Source organism: Notolabrus celidotus, chromosome 19, assembly GCF_009762535.1.
Source record: "Notolabrus celidotus isolate fNotCel1 chromosome 19, fNotCel1.pri, whole genome shotgun sequence".
NCBI lineage: Eukaryota > Metazoa > Chordata > Actinopteri > Labriformes > Labridae > Notolabrus > Notolabrus celidotus.
This window is the reverse complement of record NC_048290.1, coordinates 16,233,550-16,253,719: the sequence shown is the minus strand read 5'-3', so window position 1 is coordinate 16,253,719 and position 20,170 is coordinate 16,233,550. Positions and strand designations below refer to the sequence as shown.

At 38.5% G+C, this 20,170-nt stretch overlaps 1 protein-coding gene across 1 annotated transcript in view; it reads left to right on the top strand.

The window, feature by feature from the left end:
• The first annotated feature begins 1,992 nt into the window (after nt 1-1,992).
• onecut2 (one cut homeobox 2) overlaps nt 1,993-20,170 on the top strand; it is a 38,669-nt gene continuing 20,491 nt past the window's right edge. The window contains exon 1 of the mRNA XM_034710042.1: nt 1,993-3,263. Coding sequence (XP_034565933.1) covers nt 2,036-3,263 — 1,228 coding nt within the window. The 5' untranslated portion in view covers nt 1,993-2,035. The remainder of the gene's footprint in view (nt 3,264-20,170) is intronic.

The following is a 20,170-nucleotide window of genomic DNA, read 5'->3' as shown; positions in this document are numbered from 1 at the left end:
AGAGAAGTTAAAACTACAGATGCATAATTTATTATTAATTAGAATCAGATAACCTTGAACACAGGGGAGATTGTGCCAGAACATCCAGAGTCCATCTGATTTTTGTTCTGGTGCTTTTGGTACAGTGGCCCTGAAGGTCAACTGCACAAATATTTCACAAATCACAGAAATATTTAGTGAAACTCAGAAATATTTCACCACATTCAAAAACATTTCAAGAGAAGCAAAAATATTTAATAAAAGGCATAGAATATATTTGTGTTTTGTGGGATTTTGTGGTGGTTCATAAAATACTTTTGTGTTTGATGAAATGTTTTTGTGCTGAGTGAAATACTTGTAGTGGTGTAATGAAATGTTCTTGCTTTCATGAAATGTTTTTGGTATTCTGTGGCATAAATATTTTTTAAATTTTGTGAATATGCCTTATGTAAAATGTTTTTATGACTTCAGGAAATATTTGTGGATTATACAATCATTTTACTGTTTCATAAAATGTTTTTACTGCTTCATATTCTTTTGTATTTGTGAATTGTGTTCGCATGTTTAGAAGTACTTTGTCATTCTATGAAATACTTTTGTTCTTGTCAAATGTTTTGCATGCATGTAAGGTTTTCTGCATTTTGTGAAATGTTTTGATGTTTTTGGCATAATTTTTGTGAATTATTGTGGCATTATATTAAATGTTTTTATGACTTCAGGAAATATTTTGGGGTTTTATAAAATAATTGTAGTCTTCCCTCAAATGTCAAGCATTTCATGAAGTGTGTTTAGATATACTTTTGTGTTCCACAAAATATTTTGTTCTTGTTAAATCTTTTTTGGTGTGCAGTTTAATGTTTATATGTTCATGAAATGTTTCTGTAGTTGACCTTCAGGGCCACCATATGTTGGTCAAAGCTACACTGCAAAATACTCAAATCTTAGCACATGTAACCGTATTTCCATACATTTCCATTTTCTTTTAATACCTTGAAATAAGATTTATTGTTGGACATATGAGGTGAAGGTGACTTAAATTAAGTGGAACAAGATATTTTGACAAGAAATGAGACAAATGCACAAACTAAGAGTTGTTTTTTTGCACTGTATCACCTGCTCTTTATCCCACTAAGATTGGCTAATGATAGGGGATTGGGGAAGTAAAAAAAATCTATCATATTTTTAAAGCATTTGAAAGGACTTCATGATGAAGCCGGTACTTAATTGGTTAGTTAAGAAAATTCTGACAAGCAATGTTTTTTAGAAATATCAGATGAGAGGTGAACATGTATTCTTTCTAAGCCAAGGTTGATAAGAGAGTGTTAACTTTATTGTACCAAAAAAAAGATAATAATAGGGTACTAATAGTAATGTTAATAAATTTGTGTTTTAATAAAGCTGTATATGTGACCCTGTTGAAACGGTTACAGAGCCAAATATGGCACAAAGAACCTGTATCAGCTTTAAATTGGCACATTTAATGGTAACACTATACAATAATGATTTGACGTTTCGCTCCCACCCACAGCAGAGTTTCTTTCTCCACTGCATTCAACAAAATAGTTGATTGGTCAATTAGCTCCTGCGCCACACCCCCTGGATCCTGTGTGCCTCTCTGATTGGTCCACTGCACAGTCAGTCAGGGAGAGAACTCCCCTTCAGCCGTCTCCTTTCCTCCCCCCTCCTCCCCTCGCAGCAGGGTGGGTTGAGCGGTCTGCTAGGGGACCGTGGACAGCTCCCGTCTCAGGAGCAGAGTAACGCAGGAGGAGGAGAGGGCTGGATATGGGGGATCCACCGCACAGGCCCGCACGATCGAGATAAGAAAAAAAAAAAAAAACACTTTTTATGAGCTCACACCGGGGACAACACACAAAGAGCAGGAGCTGGAGAGGCCTCAGGAGGACGGGGACACAACCGAGGAAGTGAAGAAAAAGCGGGGATACGACTACTGACCCATCCCGGAGCATCAGGGGGAGACGCGGGGAGAGAAAGGAGGAGAAGGAGGACAGAAGGAGAGATAATTCCGCTCGACCTGATGGACTGAGAGGACAGATGAATGAAGACTGCCTACACTAACGCCTATCGATGCCTGGCCAAGGACCTGGACGCGTACGCCATGAACACGGACATGACAATGGATGGCATTGGCAGCCTGCATGGCGGGGTTGCGGTGAGCTCCATGGCCCCTGATGCGGAGCTGATGAGCGGCCACAGCCCGCATCACGGCCGCGGGGTCTCCTCAGGGGGACACGGGGCGGCGGCGGCAGCGGCGGCGGCGGCAGCGTCCACCCTTCGGATACATCAGGACCTGGCCGCCGCCGCTGCGTCGTCCCGCTCCGCCATGGTGACCGGCATGGCCACGATCCTGGACGGCAGCGGGGAGTACCGTCCGGAGCTGTCCCTGCCGCTGCACCACGCCATGAGCGTCCCCTGCGATGCGTCCTCTCCCGGGATGGGGATGAGCGGCACATACACCACTTTAACGCCGCTGCAGCCGCTGCCCCCCATCTCCACCGTGTCCGACAAGTTCCACCACCACCACCATCACCACCAGCGGCTCTCCGGGAACGTGAGCGGCAGCTTCACCCTGATGCGGGACGAGAGGGTGCTGCCGGGTATGAACAACCTGTACAGCCCCTACCATAAAGACCACATGTCCGGGATGGGTCAGAGTCTGTCCCCGGTGCTGGGGAACGGCCTGGGTTCGATACACAACACCCAGCAGGGTCTCCACAACTACGGCACGACGACGCACGGAGGCCACGACAAGATGCTGAACTTCGACGCGCACCACACCGCCTCCATGCTGGCCAGAGGGGACCACCACCACCACCAGCACCGAGGCCTCTCTGGCCCCACGGCCGGGATGATGCCGCACCTGAACGGGATGCACCACCCCGGGCATCCGGCTGTTTCCTCGGCGGGCCACCACCCCCACTCCCACCCTCACCTTCAGTCTCCGTCCCACGGGCCAGTGTTGGCTTCCACCCGGGAACGACCGCCCTCCTCCTCCGGGACGCAGGGGGTGAACAGCTCGGGGCAGCTGGAGGAAATCAACACCAAAGAGGTAGCGCAGAGGATCACGGCGGAGCTGAAGAGGTACAGCATCCCCCAGGCCATCTTCGCCCAGAGGGTGCTGTGCCGCTCCCAGGGGACCCTGTCGGACCTCCTGAGGAACCCCAAACCCTGGAGTAAACTAAAGTCAGGACGGGAGACCTTCAGGAGGATGTGGAAGTGGCTGCAGGAGCCCGAGTTTCAGAGGATGTCGGCCCTCAGACTGGCAGGTAAGAGCGGAACAACAAACCGTGGTGCCGTGAAGCTGTTTCTCTTTTTCTCTGTGCGCTGGAACCAGAAAGGGAATTTAAAAACCACTCACATCATTCTTGTTTTTAGTCTTTTGCTGGCTTTGTTTTGGCGTTTCCTCGTGTCTCCTCTCCGGTGTAGGTGAATGAAATTTATTTGGAATCACTGGTGTTATGATTACCATTATTGATCAATAACAAACAGGGATCGATACGAAATGACAAGGTCACGGGATTTCCCTCCAACAAACAGTCCTCTCGCTGTCTGCACGGAGCTCTAACCTACATTTTATTTCCCTGTTTCTGCACGTTAAGAGACAGAAACACTGAGTTTTTTTTTTATTTGCTTTGAATTATTCTGCTCTAAAAGACTTGAAATTAATATGCAGGTTTATTAAAATTATAAGTTACATTGTGCATAGCGTTAAATGATTTTTAACTTTTTGAATTTCTGCTCTAAAATGTAGGACATCGATTTGAAATACTGGAGTTTGCTTGTTTTAAATTGAATTAAATCAGCATGGTGTGAAACATCTTTCTCAGTTTTACGCACGGTTTACGCGTGCTTTTATTTTGTAGATCCTCTCTCAGGTGGTGCTGTCTAAATATTCTCCTGACAGAGGTGTGAGAGAGCAGACAGAGAGGGTCTGAGGAGGTGTTGTGTTTGATGGTGAGGACCCTGAGATGATCACACAGACTGTGACACAAACATGAAGGTCTGCAGCATCAGTGGGTCTGGTGCCCCCTCTAGTGAGGAACCTGCTCCCTGTCCCCACATTCAGCCTCTTTTGTCTGCTGGGGACAGGAGCAGGGACGGAGTCAGGTGGATTTTAGGATCAGTCTTAAAGTGTTGCGTGTTATTCTTTATTTGTAGACATATTAAGAGAGCTGGGTGGTTAATTTTGTTGTTGGTAGTTTAAAGAATATCTCATATTTTCTGCATTTCAGTTTTTTTTTAAGTATACTTTTAATTCTGTAAGCCAATGTCTGGGGTTCATATTTTCCTTCAAAAGACAAGATTTAAACATTTAAATCTGAGTTATTGTTACTAATTAGTGTGCTGAATTTTTTGGGGCATATTGGGATTTTATCTATTTTTAACATATAACTTAAAAATTAAAGAAAAATATCGGATTTAGTTTATTTAATAAGAGATGCTTAGGTTGGAAGGACAAAAAGTTTATGGTAGCATTTGTTTTAATGTACTTTTAGAGCAGTTTTTTTGTCGTTCAGCCTGTCTCATATTTTTATTAAGCGATCCACTGAAGGTTTAAATCACAGTAAAGCACTTAAAGGTGTTCAGTAGTTTGTGATCTATCTGTTATAAATATAGAGTTTACCTCCTTCAGTTTATAACTAAAGACAGCCATCTTTAGTTATTTTGATCTTTAATGGCATATAATTATTGTTCAGTCTTTAAAGCACTTTGTCAAACTTTCACTTTGTTTTAATAAATTAGACTAATTTAAGAGAAAAGACTCGTTCTATGTTTGACATATCAATGTTTTAGAAAAGTTTCAGTGAGCATAACTTCTTGTTTTGGCCTAATATCTGTACAATAAAAAAAAGTGAATTCGCTCTCTAGATTTAAATGCAAACATGTAAAAGCAAACTTGACAAAATCAACAATTTTTCCCTCTTAAATTAAACGTTTGAAAATAAATTAATGTCTTAAATATAAATGAATGCAAGCAAACAGCAGGGAAACACATGTTTGATCATTGATTATGTGACAGTCAAAGATGTGTTAGAAACAATATTATATGTCGAAATGAAAAAGCATTTCTAAATAGTTTTTTCCTCTATCTTTTAATCAGAGCATATTTGATTTATAGTTTACAATGACATTTCTGTTCCTGAATATTTTTTGGTCCATTCTTTGATTTCTATTAATAAGCAACAAATTTCCCTATTTAATGATTTTGAGTATTCAGACAGACTATTCAACTGAGGCCTTAATGCTCAGATATGATGTGAATATCTTCAGTCTTATTCACTGAAAAAAGAACAAAAAAAAACCCTCATCTATTCATTATAAAAAAGTTTGTAGTATTAATGCTTAAATCTTCTCTAATGTATGAAAAAACTAACATTCTTTCCTGTAAATATAGATCCTGTGAAGTATATTCAATATGACACTATAATGCGCTTTCTCTATGTGAAGCATCATAATACTGTGATACTTCTACGACTTTTTTGATAATATTTGACAAGTTTCTTATTGAAATGAATCTATTATTATCTTCAGTTTACAAATAGTTGTACAGGTAACATTTTTTCATATCCAGTGATAAAGCTTCGGCATAAATTTGTTGTTAATCGTTAGATATTTAGAATATTATTCAGGCTGAATTCAGTCAATATTTAAAAAAGCTCTTGAATTGTGCTCTTTCAATTTTTGTACTTTTATTAAACCATTCCTCTTTGCATGGAAACACTCAAACCACATCATATCTAAACATTATCCCTGAAAGGAAACACTTTTTGCAAATATGGCTATAATAATTCTTAAATAATCCTCAATTTTACCCAAATAATTTACAGGTTTAGATGTGTAGAAAACATTATTTAATCACATATATCATTACAACAAGGGAAATAAATGTCCAGAGTTTAGGAACGTTTAATCTACAACAAAGAGTAGGTACAGTAGATTAAGAACTTTCAATTGAGGTTATTTTATGAAGTCAGTATTCATCAACAAAGTAAATATTATGCGTATTGGTTTAATTTCTAGTTCTAGTTTTCTCCCGAGGATCAATAAAGTATATCTATCTATCAGTTTTTAATTGAGTCTAATTCAAATAACATCAAAACTAAGACTTTTTATAAAACTTTACATTAATGAACTTTTTGTCTTTGTAAGCGTAACTCAAAATGCATCATTAATATACACTAAAGTATAACAAATAAAACTTTATTTGCAGTATCATTACAGCCCGTTTGCATAAAAATACATTCAGATTTTTTGCCAAAAGTATATATCCCCCTCCATAAAAGATCATCCTTTTAACTTATTCATTGTATTTATGTTATGTTATATCCTATGGTATCTCTGTGATGTAACACCATCTTTCTCTTATGATGTTAATGTGTTTTTTATAGAGGGTTAATAGCGATGGTATCATGTTTCATAGTCATGCTTTTATCTGACTCATTCTGATCTTGTCGTTATAGTGGCTGCATCATGTTGCAATGTTTGATTATTAACATCTGTTCAGATTTTGTTCCCGGATTATCATGATTCATATAAAACAGAAGAGACACTATTGTTGTTTACATGTGTGATGCATGGATTTATAATTAGTGTTTGGCTAGATTCAATCATAGAAGAGTTTAACTCTGCAGGATTTCACTGCTTTCTGTCTGAGGCTTCTTTGTTTTCCTTGTTGGTATTTCATGATAAACAGTAGATGTGAGGGAAATTACATGAGTGGAGCTTGGGGATACACACAAATGGAGCTGCATTCATCTACTTTTCTTATGATAAGGCAAAAGCCTGACTAGCTGATGTTTGTTTTTTAAATTTCCAGAAATCCCACAATAACCCCGATATATGGAAGGCCAAACAGGCCATTAATTCAACTTTTTCAGTTACTTTGTGGAATTCATTGTTGTTTTTTTAATGGATAATCGTTCTACATTTTTTAAAGAATATTTCCATATTTCTATTTTTAATTCTTCCTTTTCTTTTTATTTAAGACTTTAAAGCTCCCTCAGCTTTGTGGTTTACATACTGTGTAAAGCAAGTTCATTCAAAGGGATGTAGTTTTTACTGAGCAAGTCTGTTGTAAGCTATATCATAGAGAGCTATTTATTAACTGTACTAAGAGGTATACAACATTATACTGAGATAATTTATTGTAAGCTTGTGAGTATGGGAAGCTAGTTCTTTGTAAAGAAGTTGTTGTAAGGTATCTTAAGACTCAAGAGTCAGTTTGGTTGACTATGGCCAGATACTTTAACTCAAACACTGACTTCAGTAGAGGAGGAAGTACTCTTGATTTGGGCTTCATTTCAGCTGTGCAAAGTTTTAGCAGTACAGAAAACTAGCCCACATGTGCCCCTAAACTAAAGTAGTTCAGACAGAACTAGTTCCTCTCAGAGGCTCAGAGGCCAGCTGATCTTCATCAATGCTGCCATTTAAGGCTTTATTTTGATAGGACAGGAAATGTAGAGAGAGCGAGATAGAGGATGACATGCACCAGAATCATATTGGGAGGACTGTAGCCTCTGTACATGGGGTGCCTGCTCTACTAACTGGCGCCCTAACCCATGTATAGAGACCGAAACAGTTTTTGGTACCAGACTGTAAACATTTTTATTCCTGCTGAAAAATCAGGCATTTCATGGGCTCCGATGGGGACTCCTGGGATTTTGTAGACAGCCTCAAGTGGACACTGCAGATTTTTTGCACTTCTGCATGGCTTCTTTTTTCAAAAACAGAGGTTTCCGTTTCGTAACCTACCCTAATGATTTCTAATTTGCAATTGATTATCCTAGCTTTTCATTCTACATGTGGTAGTTTGCATTTTAACCTGGATGAGTTTATCTCTGCAGGATTTCTCTAGGCTTTCATATTTCACAGGGCTTCTTTGATTTTCATTGCTGGCATTTGATGACAAGGTTTATAGGAGATTATGTAAGTGTAGCTTGAAGAAAACAAGGGTGCTTACTTGCTTACATGGGGCAGGTTAAAGTTTTTTTTCTTGTTTACTAAAAATAAGCAGTGGTTTTAGAACTAGCGTGCTTGCTAGCAATCAAAGAAGTCCAAAGTCTGTCTTGTGTTTGGCTAATCTGGGGTAAGAGTCAGTTGTTGAGGGTTTATATCAGGAGTTCCAATATATCAAATCATGCATTTCGGCTGATTCTGTTTGACTAGTCGTTTGCGTCAAGAGAAATCCATGCTTGCTCTTGTGAAGATACGTCTCACTTATTTATTACTCCCCTTGCCTTACTGTTCATTTCATCGCTCCCTCTCTTCTCCTCGGTGACTCTAAAATGTCTGTAGATACAAAGGGAGCTTCAATTCCTATATCAACAATGCTGCAAGCAACCAATAGAGCTGAGGTCAAAGGTCCTAGCTGCAACACTGAGACAATAGATGGAGCAAATATCCCCCTGACCCTGAGATGAGCTGAGAGGAGAGAAAGAAGCTGCAAGCAGGGGGGGAGGATGAAATGAAAGAGCTGGGAGATAGGGTTAGTGTTGGTCCTGCTGTTACATTAGAAACAGTCATAGTCCTTTCAATTCCCAATAATGGAAATATGAATAACAATTCTGTCATAACTACCATAAAAAATCTCTGCTTCCTAACTAGCTATATTATAGTGAATTGATTACTGTCAAGGTGTCGATAATTGGAACCATAGTACATGGCTCTTCCTGGAAACCCCCTCAGAATAAGAAGCCCATTAATGTAAATATACAGACCTGTTAAAAAAGGTTTAACAGTGGTCTAAAATCTAACAGCATAGTTGCACATTTTCTATTACACCTGTTTTTAGCTATAAAATGCTGCCTAAAGAAATAATAGCTAAATGTCAAAATTCAAAGCTCACAAAGACTACTACAGGGTTTGTTTCAGCATCCTTTAGTCCCCGGTTTAGCTTCTTTCAATTTGTTTGGACGTGCAACTCATCTGCGTTACAGCCCGTCATTAAGGTAACTCATATGTTTTAATATCAGCACAAGCAGAGGTGAGAAGTAGAGCGTGGTGTCGCTTGATGCACTTCATAGATTTTACAACATTAGACATTCCTAAAGCCTGAGCTGTACTTCTGTGTCGAGTCTATAGTCATTTACCTATGAAGAATGGTAGCATCTTATTTCTGCATTTACAAATTTTAGTTATCGCCGCCATCGTCCTCTGACTACACTGGTTCAACAGATGTACTTTCCATTTCCTCTGATATCTCCTCTCTTTTCCTCTTTGAAATAATTACAGTATGATCAACTGCCTCTCAGAATGTGTCAGCTCTAACTGCAACAAAATGTGTTTGGATTCAGTCGCCATTTTTTCATGAACAACAACAAACAATCAAAGAATGTAACGGGCCTGGAAACTGGCAAAATGACGAGCAACGTGTGAGAGTGTTGCAGAGCAACGTGGACACTGTAATACACAAACATGTAGTTCTAGTGATGGCAAAGTTACGGTGTAGAATCAATACTGAAGTATAAACCAGGCTTAGACTATAACAACACATAAATATAGTACAACGTAAACTGACCAATAGTTGATCAAACTAAAAATGGTTTCAGATTATTTACATTAGCATTTTTAAAACTGCACTTATTAGCATTTTTTTTCTTGTGTTGTTGGATTTTTTTAAAAGTAACTTTAAGACTTAACTTTTTAATCTAGCTTTTAATTTGGATTAATTTATTTTTAGCCCTGGACTGCATTATTATTATTTTAAGCATTGCTTTAACATTTATTTTTCTTATTTAATTATTTATTTATCTATTTTATTTTTTTGATCTTTTATTCATTTGATCTTGTCAACGCTACCTTATTTTTAACTTCTCTTTCCACTCTTACTTATTTTATTAATTTTACTGTGTTGATTTTATTTTATGATTAAGTATTTTATTTATAATGATGCCTTTTTAATTTTACGATTGCTGTTGTTTTCTGTATCTCTGTTATTCTGTGAAGCACTTTGGGCTGCATGTTTATACGTATGAAAGGTTCTATATAAATAAAGTTGAGTTGAGTTGAGTTGAGTATTTGATTTGTTGATTGATGGTCCAAGGTAGGAAATGTTCTTGTAAGGCTGCCGCAGAGTTAAATATGAGTATTGTGCCATCATGGAGTGCACAGAGTGTTGATATTCAGCAGTCACAAGGCTCTTTATAGAGTTTTGTGTTCTATAGGAATGGTTGAGAACTAAGTTTTGAGCTTCTGATGGATGACTTTTGTTGGTTCTCTTTGAAAAGATACTGAATTTGTTGATCATTCAAATCAGGCCTTTTTTGTGGGGGAATAAAATCAAGGATATCATTTTCATGCAGATGTTTGGTAGTTGCAGTCATAAGAAATGCCAACAAGCTTGTATGTTACAGACACAGCTGTACATGTTAAGTGAATGACAGAAATGTGAAATTATATATATGCTTACAAAATATTGTACCAATCAAATCAACGATCACAGCTTCTGTGGCAAAGTTTAATGTTGATGGAGGGAGTAATTCCCAGAAGGGCTAACGTGATACACATCACAATAAAAGCATGATACACTTTATTGAGATACATTTCAGAATAGAGAGCAAAACTGACGTGACGCGCCCTTTATGGCCCTGACTTTATGCAGACGACACCACTACCTGTGTCACAGGCGAGTGCTCTTTGTATGACAGATACCAAGATTTTTGTGCTCTGTCCTGCTTTCGGAGGACCATAATCTAGCAGCTGCTGATTTAAATGCAACACAAAGCAAAATGTCTTTGCATGACATCAATCTAAATTTGAGAAACTGAATCACTCACGGCTTAATGTCCATGGATTCAGCACTGCAAATTCTGCAATCACACATGGATGTGACAAAACTAGAGCTAAAATTTGCTCTTTTTTCTAATTATTTTTGTCAATATTTGTGTTTACATACTTTAACCACATAGACACATAAATAAGGATGTGCAAAAGCATTTTTACAGTATTTTTTGAGGGAAAATAGAAACAGCATGCACATTACAAAAGCAGTACACTATTACAAAAGCCGGGGTAATCTTTGGCGATCTCAGTGTCTGTCTGAACCTTTTTCTCCGTGCAGCCTTTTTTCTCTCTTTACCTCATTTTGAATCATTTTCTTTCTCTCACCATCTCCACCCTGAACCTGCCTCTCCCTCTCTCACTCCCTCTCTCCGTCTCTCACTCTCTCTCTCTTTTGGGGGGAGGTATTATGTGATCGTCCGGGGAATTGAACACAAGAGCCGAGGCAGCAGCGGCCCGATGAATTATTGATGGGAATCTCGGCGTGACCCGCCTCGGTCTGCTCACTTCACTTCTTCTTCACCTCGCAGCCGGGTTAACCAGGCAAAATGGAGGGAGGGAGAGAGGTGGAGGGAGAGAGGTGGAGGGAGAGAGGTGGAGGGAGAGAGGTGGAGTCCATTGTTTGGTTGGAGGACGCTGCCTTGCCTTTGACTCTGAGAGAATCATGGATAAAAAGACTACAACGCTCAAATATTAGAAGAGCAGGAAAGCTGGAGGATAGAAATCTGAGGACTACCTTTCTTCCAGTCGTTTACATGATAGCTGTTATTCCTGTCAACATGTCCCTGCCCTCAGTTGCTCTCTGTGAAATACAAACACTCCTCTTACTGACACTTCTTTCTCAAATCAAGTTTCTCAATCAAAGAAGCAGATTGGAAATTTCAGTCAAGATCACAATTTACCCAAACAATTTCTCTGCTTTTGTTTGATCTGCAATTTAAATGTCACCGACTTATTGAGTTTGCAAAATCGCACAGATTCAAGCAGACACTTGAGAAAACTGGCAACAGTAGAAGAAACAAGGGCTTTGTGGTCGAGGAGAAGGCTATATTTCCATTTCATGTCATCGTTGTTTTGCTTTGTCTGTGCTGTCGATAAGGTGTGTCCATCTTTGCACACTGTGTGGCTTGATAAAATTGAATTGAGGGGTGAAAGCTGCATTAAAGCTCCTGTGAGGAACTTTTGTTTGTGTTGTTTTTGGCACCCCCTGAGTACAAAGTGGTACTTTTATCTCTTTGTTTGTGTTGTTCACAAATCTTTCTGGAGAATCGTCATTGTAGAGAATGTAAAATCAGCTGTCCAGGTCATGGTAATCAAGATCTCGATTGGAAAAAGGCAACTTTCCTTGGATGAAATTCATGAAGATGTTTCACCTCTTGTTTGAAAGGCCCCTTCAGAGTGCTGGTGGTGTAGTGTGTAATTTGGCCCTTTGAATAACAAATATCCTTGCTAGTGGTTTTCTGACATAAACACTGAAATGCTCCGTCTCTATGTCGATGGTCTTGTCTGCTCTTGTAGGTCATATAAAACAGGCATTCCCAAACTTCAGCCTGCGACCCCCAAAATAAAGGTACCAAAGTCTCACCACCCCCACTGTCCCTCAAAGTGATTTAATGTGGCTTCATTTAGCTGGTCTACAGAAAATCAGCCTACTTATATGTGCACGTGTCTGTGTTTCCTGTGCTGTTATGAATTAACCTACTGCTTCTGATGTTTTCGATAATGAACCATTCGCTAACACTAAACTCAGGAGTCATCTGGCAAAAAGAAAGGCAGAAAACTCATTACATTTTCTGTTTTCAAGGTTTTATTTCAAATTTAGCTACTATTTATGTCAACAATTTTTACTATAAAGGGTAAAATGCACTATTTTTAGATAGACATTCTGGAAGACATCTCTTCAACACCTCGGAGGGTCCCGACCCACACTTTGGGAACTCCTGATATAAAAGACATCAATATTCATTTCAGGCCGTTTTGTAACCAGTTTTGTGAAAATTCCACACAAGAGCTCTGAAGGAAAAAGGTGAGCTGGACCTTTTACGGAGGACAAAACACATAAAAATAACAAAAGCTGTGCCATCGTGATTTTATTTTTTCATAAAGGTTCACCTGAGTCAGAAACTTTTTGGGCCTTAGTCTGCAAGATCAAGAATGCAAGATCCTGATTTAGAAAGAATTGTTACCAAAACGTTTGTAGTTGGCTCTTTATCTCAGTTTATCTCAGGAGACATTAGCGGCTGCTAGCAGATCATATCGATTACTCTGAGCAGAAATGGAAGGGTAACAAATAGTGACATACAATACGATTCAATACCCGATACATGGCTCATGATGTTGATAATTCTGCAATAATTGATGACTAGTTTCCTCTTCCTTTAGATATTTATATGCAGAGTATCTGAGATAACACTCAGGAAACATTCACAGTTGATCAAAGAGTCTGCATGTAAACTATGTCAGTGGTTTGCTGAGTGTGGCTGAGGTTAGTAGAGCTAGCACCACCAGACTTCAGTCCTCCTTGCAGGTTAATGTCCACATGCAACCTCCGGCTGCGCAACTGCTTTGACACGATATGTGATCGACATTTTGGAGGGACTAGTCAGTCGACCAATCCAGCACGTCTCTAATCACGATATCTAATAACTGAAAATGCTCCCACAAGGTAACATGCAGGATTAATGACATCAGAACCATCATGAGGAGTCATGCCAGTGATTCAATAGTTGCATCTTTGGCTCAGGATGACAACATATCGATCTCAACATCACCGTATTAATATTTTGTCGACCCCTAATTCCAATCAATCAATTGTTTCCCGTGTTGTCGTTTTTAAATGTTATTAATTTGCTGCTAATGAAACTGAAAACCTTCTTTCATCTGTGTTGCATTAAAAGAGAATCAGAAGAGGATTATGAACTGCGGGGAGGATTGTCATTGTAAAGCAGGAACATAGCTAACTGAGTGTTTCAATAGATCTTATATATCACACAGCTTTACAGCCAGGAGAAATAACAGGCTTTGGATACACAAACAATTATCGTTGTTGGGATCAATTTAATCAATCAGTTTGTTTGGGTCTTGTCACAGCTTTTATTGACTGCAAGAATTATATTTTCAATCAGCAGGCATGGCCGGCGGTGTCTTCTATATAACAGAACAGAATGAAACCACTTAGAATCAAACTGAGCTGAAAATCTGAACAACTGAACCTAAATATTTTCCATTTTACGCATCCTGCTGCTGCAGACACAGTGCATTATTTATGAGCCGGGCTCTGCTTTATGACACAGATTACCAGCAGTTACTCTGCGTGTGTGTGTGTGAGTGTGTGTCCGGTGTGTTTGTTCTTACGGCTCTTCAGACTGTGGGAATACACTGCAGTTTGTGTCTGTTTTCAGGGCTTCTTTTTCGGACTCTCTGCATATTCACAGGCTGTTATTGATCTGAATTAATGGATTTTCGGCTGCTGAGAGGAGACGTCTGATGTTTGTTTGTGTGTCAGCGTGAGAAGATTTGATAGATCCGGGTATCTCTTTCCTGTCATGTTGACAGCAGTTTTGCAGACTGAAAACTGAGAGATGACAAAGTCTGTTTGCAGGTGTTTGAGAGGCGTTAGAGGCCTTTAATGGCTTCAGTTTGAGCTCTGTGAAGTTTAAACGCCTTCATGTAGGGTGGATTGTTTTGGTTGAGATCAGAATATTTCAGTTCATATTAAGATCCTGATTTTTGAACATAAATACCTTACCTCAACCTGAACAAATCTTGCGCAAGCAGGGCTGAGAGACATGCTGCCTTTAGAGATGGTTAAAGTAAGAGAGGTCAGTATCCTAACAGTCGACAGCTTTAACATCCTGTGTTAAAATATTGTGACTAACAGCCTCTAAAACAAGAAAACATTAAAAAATCAATATTTGGCCGCTGATTTCATCACACTCAAATCAGGTCAGACTGATTTTTCTCTGTCATTTTTTCCCTCCTCACATGTGAATAAAAAGACAGAAGTACACAGCTGTTGAGAAAACAGATGCATGGGATTTATAACACAAGAAAAAAGCTTTATAATTGAATTGAAATCTTAAAAACGGTTGGATAAAAGTTAAAAATGATTGTGTAATCGGATGAGATCAGGTTATCCAATCCTGGTTTTATCCAGTTTGTGTTGTTCAAACTTAAATAGGATCTGGATAACTTTGACACAATATTCTAGATTATCCTGATCCACTAGGGACTAAACAAAAATGTGGATCCCTAAATTCAGCTCATTCTTGCCCTGATTGAAGCTTTTTAAGAATTGGGTTCAGGTGTCAAGCTCGTTTTAAATGCACCATAAAAAATGCTCTCCTCTTGCAAGCTTTCCTAACACCATACCTCAAAAATCTTACTGGGCTTGAATTTTCTTGTGCAAGAACTCCCATATGAGCACCAGATGTAAAGCCATGCTCACTAACTGTCGTCTTTATGTCTGAATACTGTTTGCAGATAACTTTTACCTCAGACTGTTCCTTCAGCAGAGCTTCAGTTTCTTTATCAAATCTGTGAACTCTAAACATCAGCCAGCCACTGCTCCACAACCTTCACTGTAGCCCCCAATAAGAAAATCACAGGAATAGTGTAGTGATTTTTTGTTAAGACTGTCCACACTAATTATGGCGCCCCGCTGTTGTTGGAGCGGTAGAAGTGTTTGCCGGGGCACACTGAGCCGCTCGGGTTCAGAGGAGAAAATGGTCCTGTCGCCGCTTTATTACAGCGGTCAAATCAAAGGTGACACCTGGACTGTGAGCTCATCGAGTGGAGAGCTGCAGGAATACACACCGGCACAATCATTCAGAGCTGCACAACGCCGCACAATCCAAGGAGCATATCTGCTTTTCCACGTAAATTACTGAAAGCAAAATAAAACCTGTGCATTAATGTTAATACCTCACCTCAGAATTATTTTATGATCCTGAGTTTCTCAGATTATGGACTGCATTTTCCATCAGTCCGGCTGTTTGGAAACCTCCCCCCTCCTCCAAGAGAGTAAACATGCCAGGAGTGATTTCTCTCCATCACTCCTTCTCCTTCCAACCCCCAAACAATGGACTCTCTTAATGCTAAAGCTGTTTGTTTTCTAATGTAGAGGATTACATTCAACAAACACAGATTACAATACTCACAGTGGAGCCATGAATTAATCTGCTGCTGGTAAAAGTCTCAAGAATATACACCCGTATCTACCCGGGTTTAACTTCACTAGAATTGCGTTTCCCATCTGTCTGTGAGAATGCATGAAAAGCACATAAAAACCCCGACTTCAGTTTACATGGAGCAAAATATGTCCCTTAATCCCTGAGGGTGAATTTGGGTTAGAATAAATGCTGTTTCTAACCCGAGCAATTTCTGTATCTGTGATTGAGCACGTTGATATTCTTTACATGCATGCTACCTGATCCTCTCTGAAACCTTTGGACTCAGTGTACCATGCATTGGGACTTGTTTTTTCCACACATTGATGTGTTTTGTAAGAGAAAGTTGCATAGAAAGTCATTTACCATAAATGTTATACAATCACTTTTTGTTTCATGAATTTTCTGCGCCATGTGTTTGTCTCTGTTTCCATTATTTTGTAGGTTAATGCTCCTTTTTTTTGTTAATTTGCAAGGACACTTCATTTATTTATGTGCTTCTATCTTTGATTTTTATATTTGGCTTCTTTTACATTTTTGTTTCATGGACACAGCGTGATTTAATAGCACCCGAGGAAGACTAGCGACCACTTTGTGGAAGCCAACATGGATCCTAATGAAGATTAAAAACAGTAAAGAATAACAGAATAATGGAGCATTGGTTTATCTTTTTCAACAAGGCGACACTGCATTAACTGCATTCTTAATGATCTATACCAGGGATTCCCAAAGTGTGAGACACAAATTGGACAAAGGTTGTGAGATGTCTTACAGAATGTTTCTTTTATAATGATCTAAAAATAATACATTTTACCCTTTGTAGTAAAAAAAATGACAAAAATAGTAGCTAAACTTGAAATAAAACCTTGAAAATAGAAAATGTAATGAGTTTTCTGCCTTTCTTTGTTGCCAAATGACTCCTAAGTTTAGGGTTAGTGAACAGTTAATTATCAAAAGCATCAGTAGCAGCAGGTTAATTCATGAAGCCACATTAAATCACTTTGAGGGACAGTGAGTCTTTGGCACCAATATTTTGGGGGACCCGGGCTGAAAGGTTTGGGAACCCCTGCTCTATACTGACTTCTAAAACTGTCAGTGTCTGCAAGAAGCTTTAGGCTGCTGCATCCCCTGTGTGTCTGTCTGTGCCATTATCTATTATGACTGGTGCCATGCAAGGTTAGCATTATGAGCTGCTAGAAAAGCGTTCCCTAATTGTTGCTTGAGGCAGCGCTCCAGGTGGTTGTGTACAAAGTTCCCGTTAGTCAACTTTGCTATTTGCATCAGCCAAGGATATCTACTCCTCCTGCAGTTATTGATATTTATGTGTTTCCCAACATTTCTGCAAATTTGTGTGTAAGATTAAAAAGCTTGAAGGTGTTTGGTGTAAAAATGTCATAATAGTCAGGAAATCTCAGATGTGTTTGGAAAGTTTAATCATTTCTTAAGGTCTCGGAGTGTTAAAATGCACCAGGAATTCTTTCTTTCAAACTTCAGAGCATGGTGGTGTACACTCTTGGGCAACATGAAATCTGTTTTTAAGGATAATAAACTCCTAACGGTGAGAATAGAGACATTTTGATCAGTTTGTAGCTTCATATAAATTTGCTTTGCATGATTCTAATGAACACCTCAGTTATTTCTTCTTTTTGTGATGTATTTGCAACCTCTTACAAAAAGCCCAGATGTTTTAAACCGTTTGCATCTGATGGCGATGCATGTCAAAGGAGTTTATTTTGTACACAACACAGTGTGTTCAGATTTGTCGGGTGATACAGTTTGTTTTTGCTCTCCTGTTTAATCAATATGTGGGACTCGTAGTATTTTAGGTCAGAGCGGAGCGGAGGAGGTCTGAGAGGCTGGATTTAAGATTATTTGTTGTCTATATATCTCTAACATTACACGGTGGTAATTCATTGATGTTTATATGAGGCAGATAGAGCACCTTTAAATAGACTAAGCCCTCTGAGCGCTCATCACCAAATCCCATTAATTCTTCTCTGTCACTGTTGGTTTGTTTCTCTGCTTTTATGTCTCCTTCCTTTTGAATTCTCTTGCTCTTTCTATCTTCTCTCTCTTGTTTTTTGCCTCTCCGTGTCCCTCCCTCCCTCCCTCAGGTTCATTAGTATTGGTGTCACAGCGTGGCTGAAATAACTCTGTCCGGAGGCGTAATGAACGGCGACAGGCAGGACGAACCTGTCAGGCAGCGAGCAGGGTTTATAGTCAGAGACAAAGAGTTAAAAAAGAGAGGAATAAAAAGCGACGGTCGGGTGTGACCTTGTGTCTGAAATACAACCTCTGAAACAAACGCTGAAACACATTTTAATGTTTCTGTCACAAGCTTGATTATTGATACTGTGATCATTATTACTATCAGGGTAACTTTTTTATAACGATTTTAAAAAATGAATTACATTAAATTATTTAAATAATGATTTTAAATCATTATTAATTCCTAAATAAAATATAGAATATGGCATTTGCATGAAAGTAAACAAACACTCTTTGTGTTAATATTGGTAACTAAAGACATTATTGTAATTGATCAAAATAACAAAGATAATGATTTTAAATTCAAATTCAAATATTTATATTAAAAATCCTTTAACTACTGAACACATTTGAAATGAACAAAAAAAAAAAGTTTTACGCTGAGAAGTCAAATTGAAATATTATTAACATTGTTCTTATTTTTATTGAAAGCATGATGACCATTATATCTACTGCAGCGAATATTACTACCAATAATAACAAATTAATTAAGTTTGTATTGAATCTTTAAAACAAAATACAGATAAAAAGCTTTACATAAGGGACATAAATCCAGTGTTTTAATTTCAAATGGAGAGAAGATAGATAACATAAGATGGAATTTTTTAAACTCCTATAGTTAAAATAAAAGGAAAATAAAAATACGAGATGTTTCACATAAAGACAATAAAAGCTGAACCTGTAACTTTAATTTAATTACATTTTAATTGAAGACTTAATGGTAAAACTTAAAACGCTTAATAGCGTGGTGAAATTATTGATATCATAACCAATTATTATTATCAGGCTTTGTTTTAAACCCTTTGACATTCAGTGGTCTCTGCAGCAGACTGCTATTCAAAAGCAGTTTTCCACTAAACCCACTCGTTATGATGGATTGGTTTCTTATCACTACTTTAGTCAGCATTAATACGTCAACCCGTACACTGACACCCACTGGCCAGATGCTGTGAGTGCATCAGATGTTATAGTATTGATAATCAAGATGGCCAACAGAGGGTCGAAAATGCCATGAAGCTCAGAGATATCTTGCAGATTGTTCTTTTTTAGAAACCCTCACAGGTGAAACATGTTTGTAACGTTAAATTAATAACTTAGGAGCATCATAATTATTAAAACTCCATATAGTTGACGTGATGTTTGCAGACACTACAACGGACGTTATGCATTACCGGCTATAATTTTGTTTCCGTAAATGTCAAGACTTTGCTGCTCTGAAAAATACTCACGGAGTAACTTTTTTTTTTTGTGTAAATCAATCAATACATTTTATTTAGTTAAAACTTTCAGGTTAAATAAAAATAAAACAATATTCTCTCCTATAAAATGTATGCTGTCGTGCTGTTCTGGTAGTCTTCAGATACATTTGTTTGAGGTAGTTTGATTTCCTCGGGTGTATATTTTCTGTATAAGACAGGTAGACTTCAAAATTAAAATTCAAGACCTCATATTGACCCTCTACACCCGAGTGGGCATGCAACAAAATGAAAATGTGTTTGTCTAAAGAAAAACTAAATATTTTGTTCACACAAAAATAAAAAGTCTATAACTGCCTCAACATTATGAATATGAATATGAATATCTATCAAAATACGTTTGTTTTTTAATATTTAATTAATTAAAAGGTTAAAAAATACAACACAGTTTCACAAGGTGCAACCAAACCTTATATGAATTTCTCTCTATTTTACGTGCTCTGTGAAAAGTCTGTTTGCTGGTTCAGCTGGCAGCTGTGTATGTAAATGTGCTGATGTGTATCTATCACCGATCAATACAGTGATGGTCACACACACACACACACACACACACACACACACACACACACACACACACACACACACACACACACACACACACACACACACACACACACACACACACACAGGGAAGTGGACGCTCATTCTGTTTGTTGTCCTTCCTGCTGCTGTCTCTGCTCACGTTGTTGTTTTCTCTTAGTT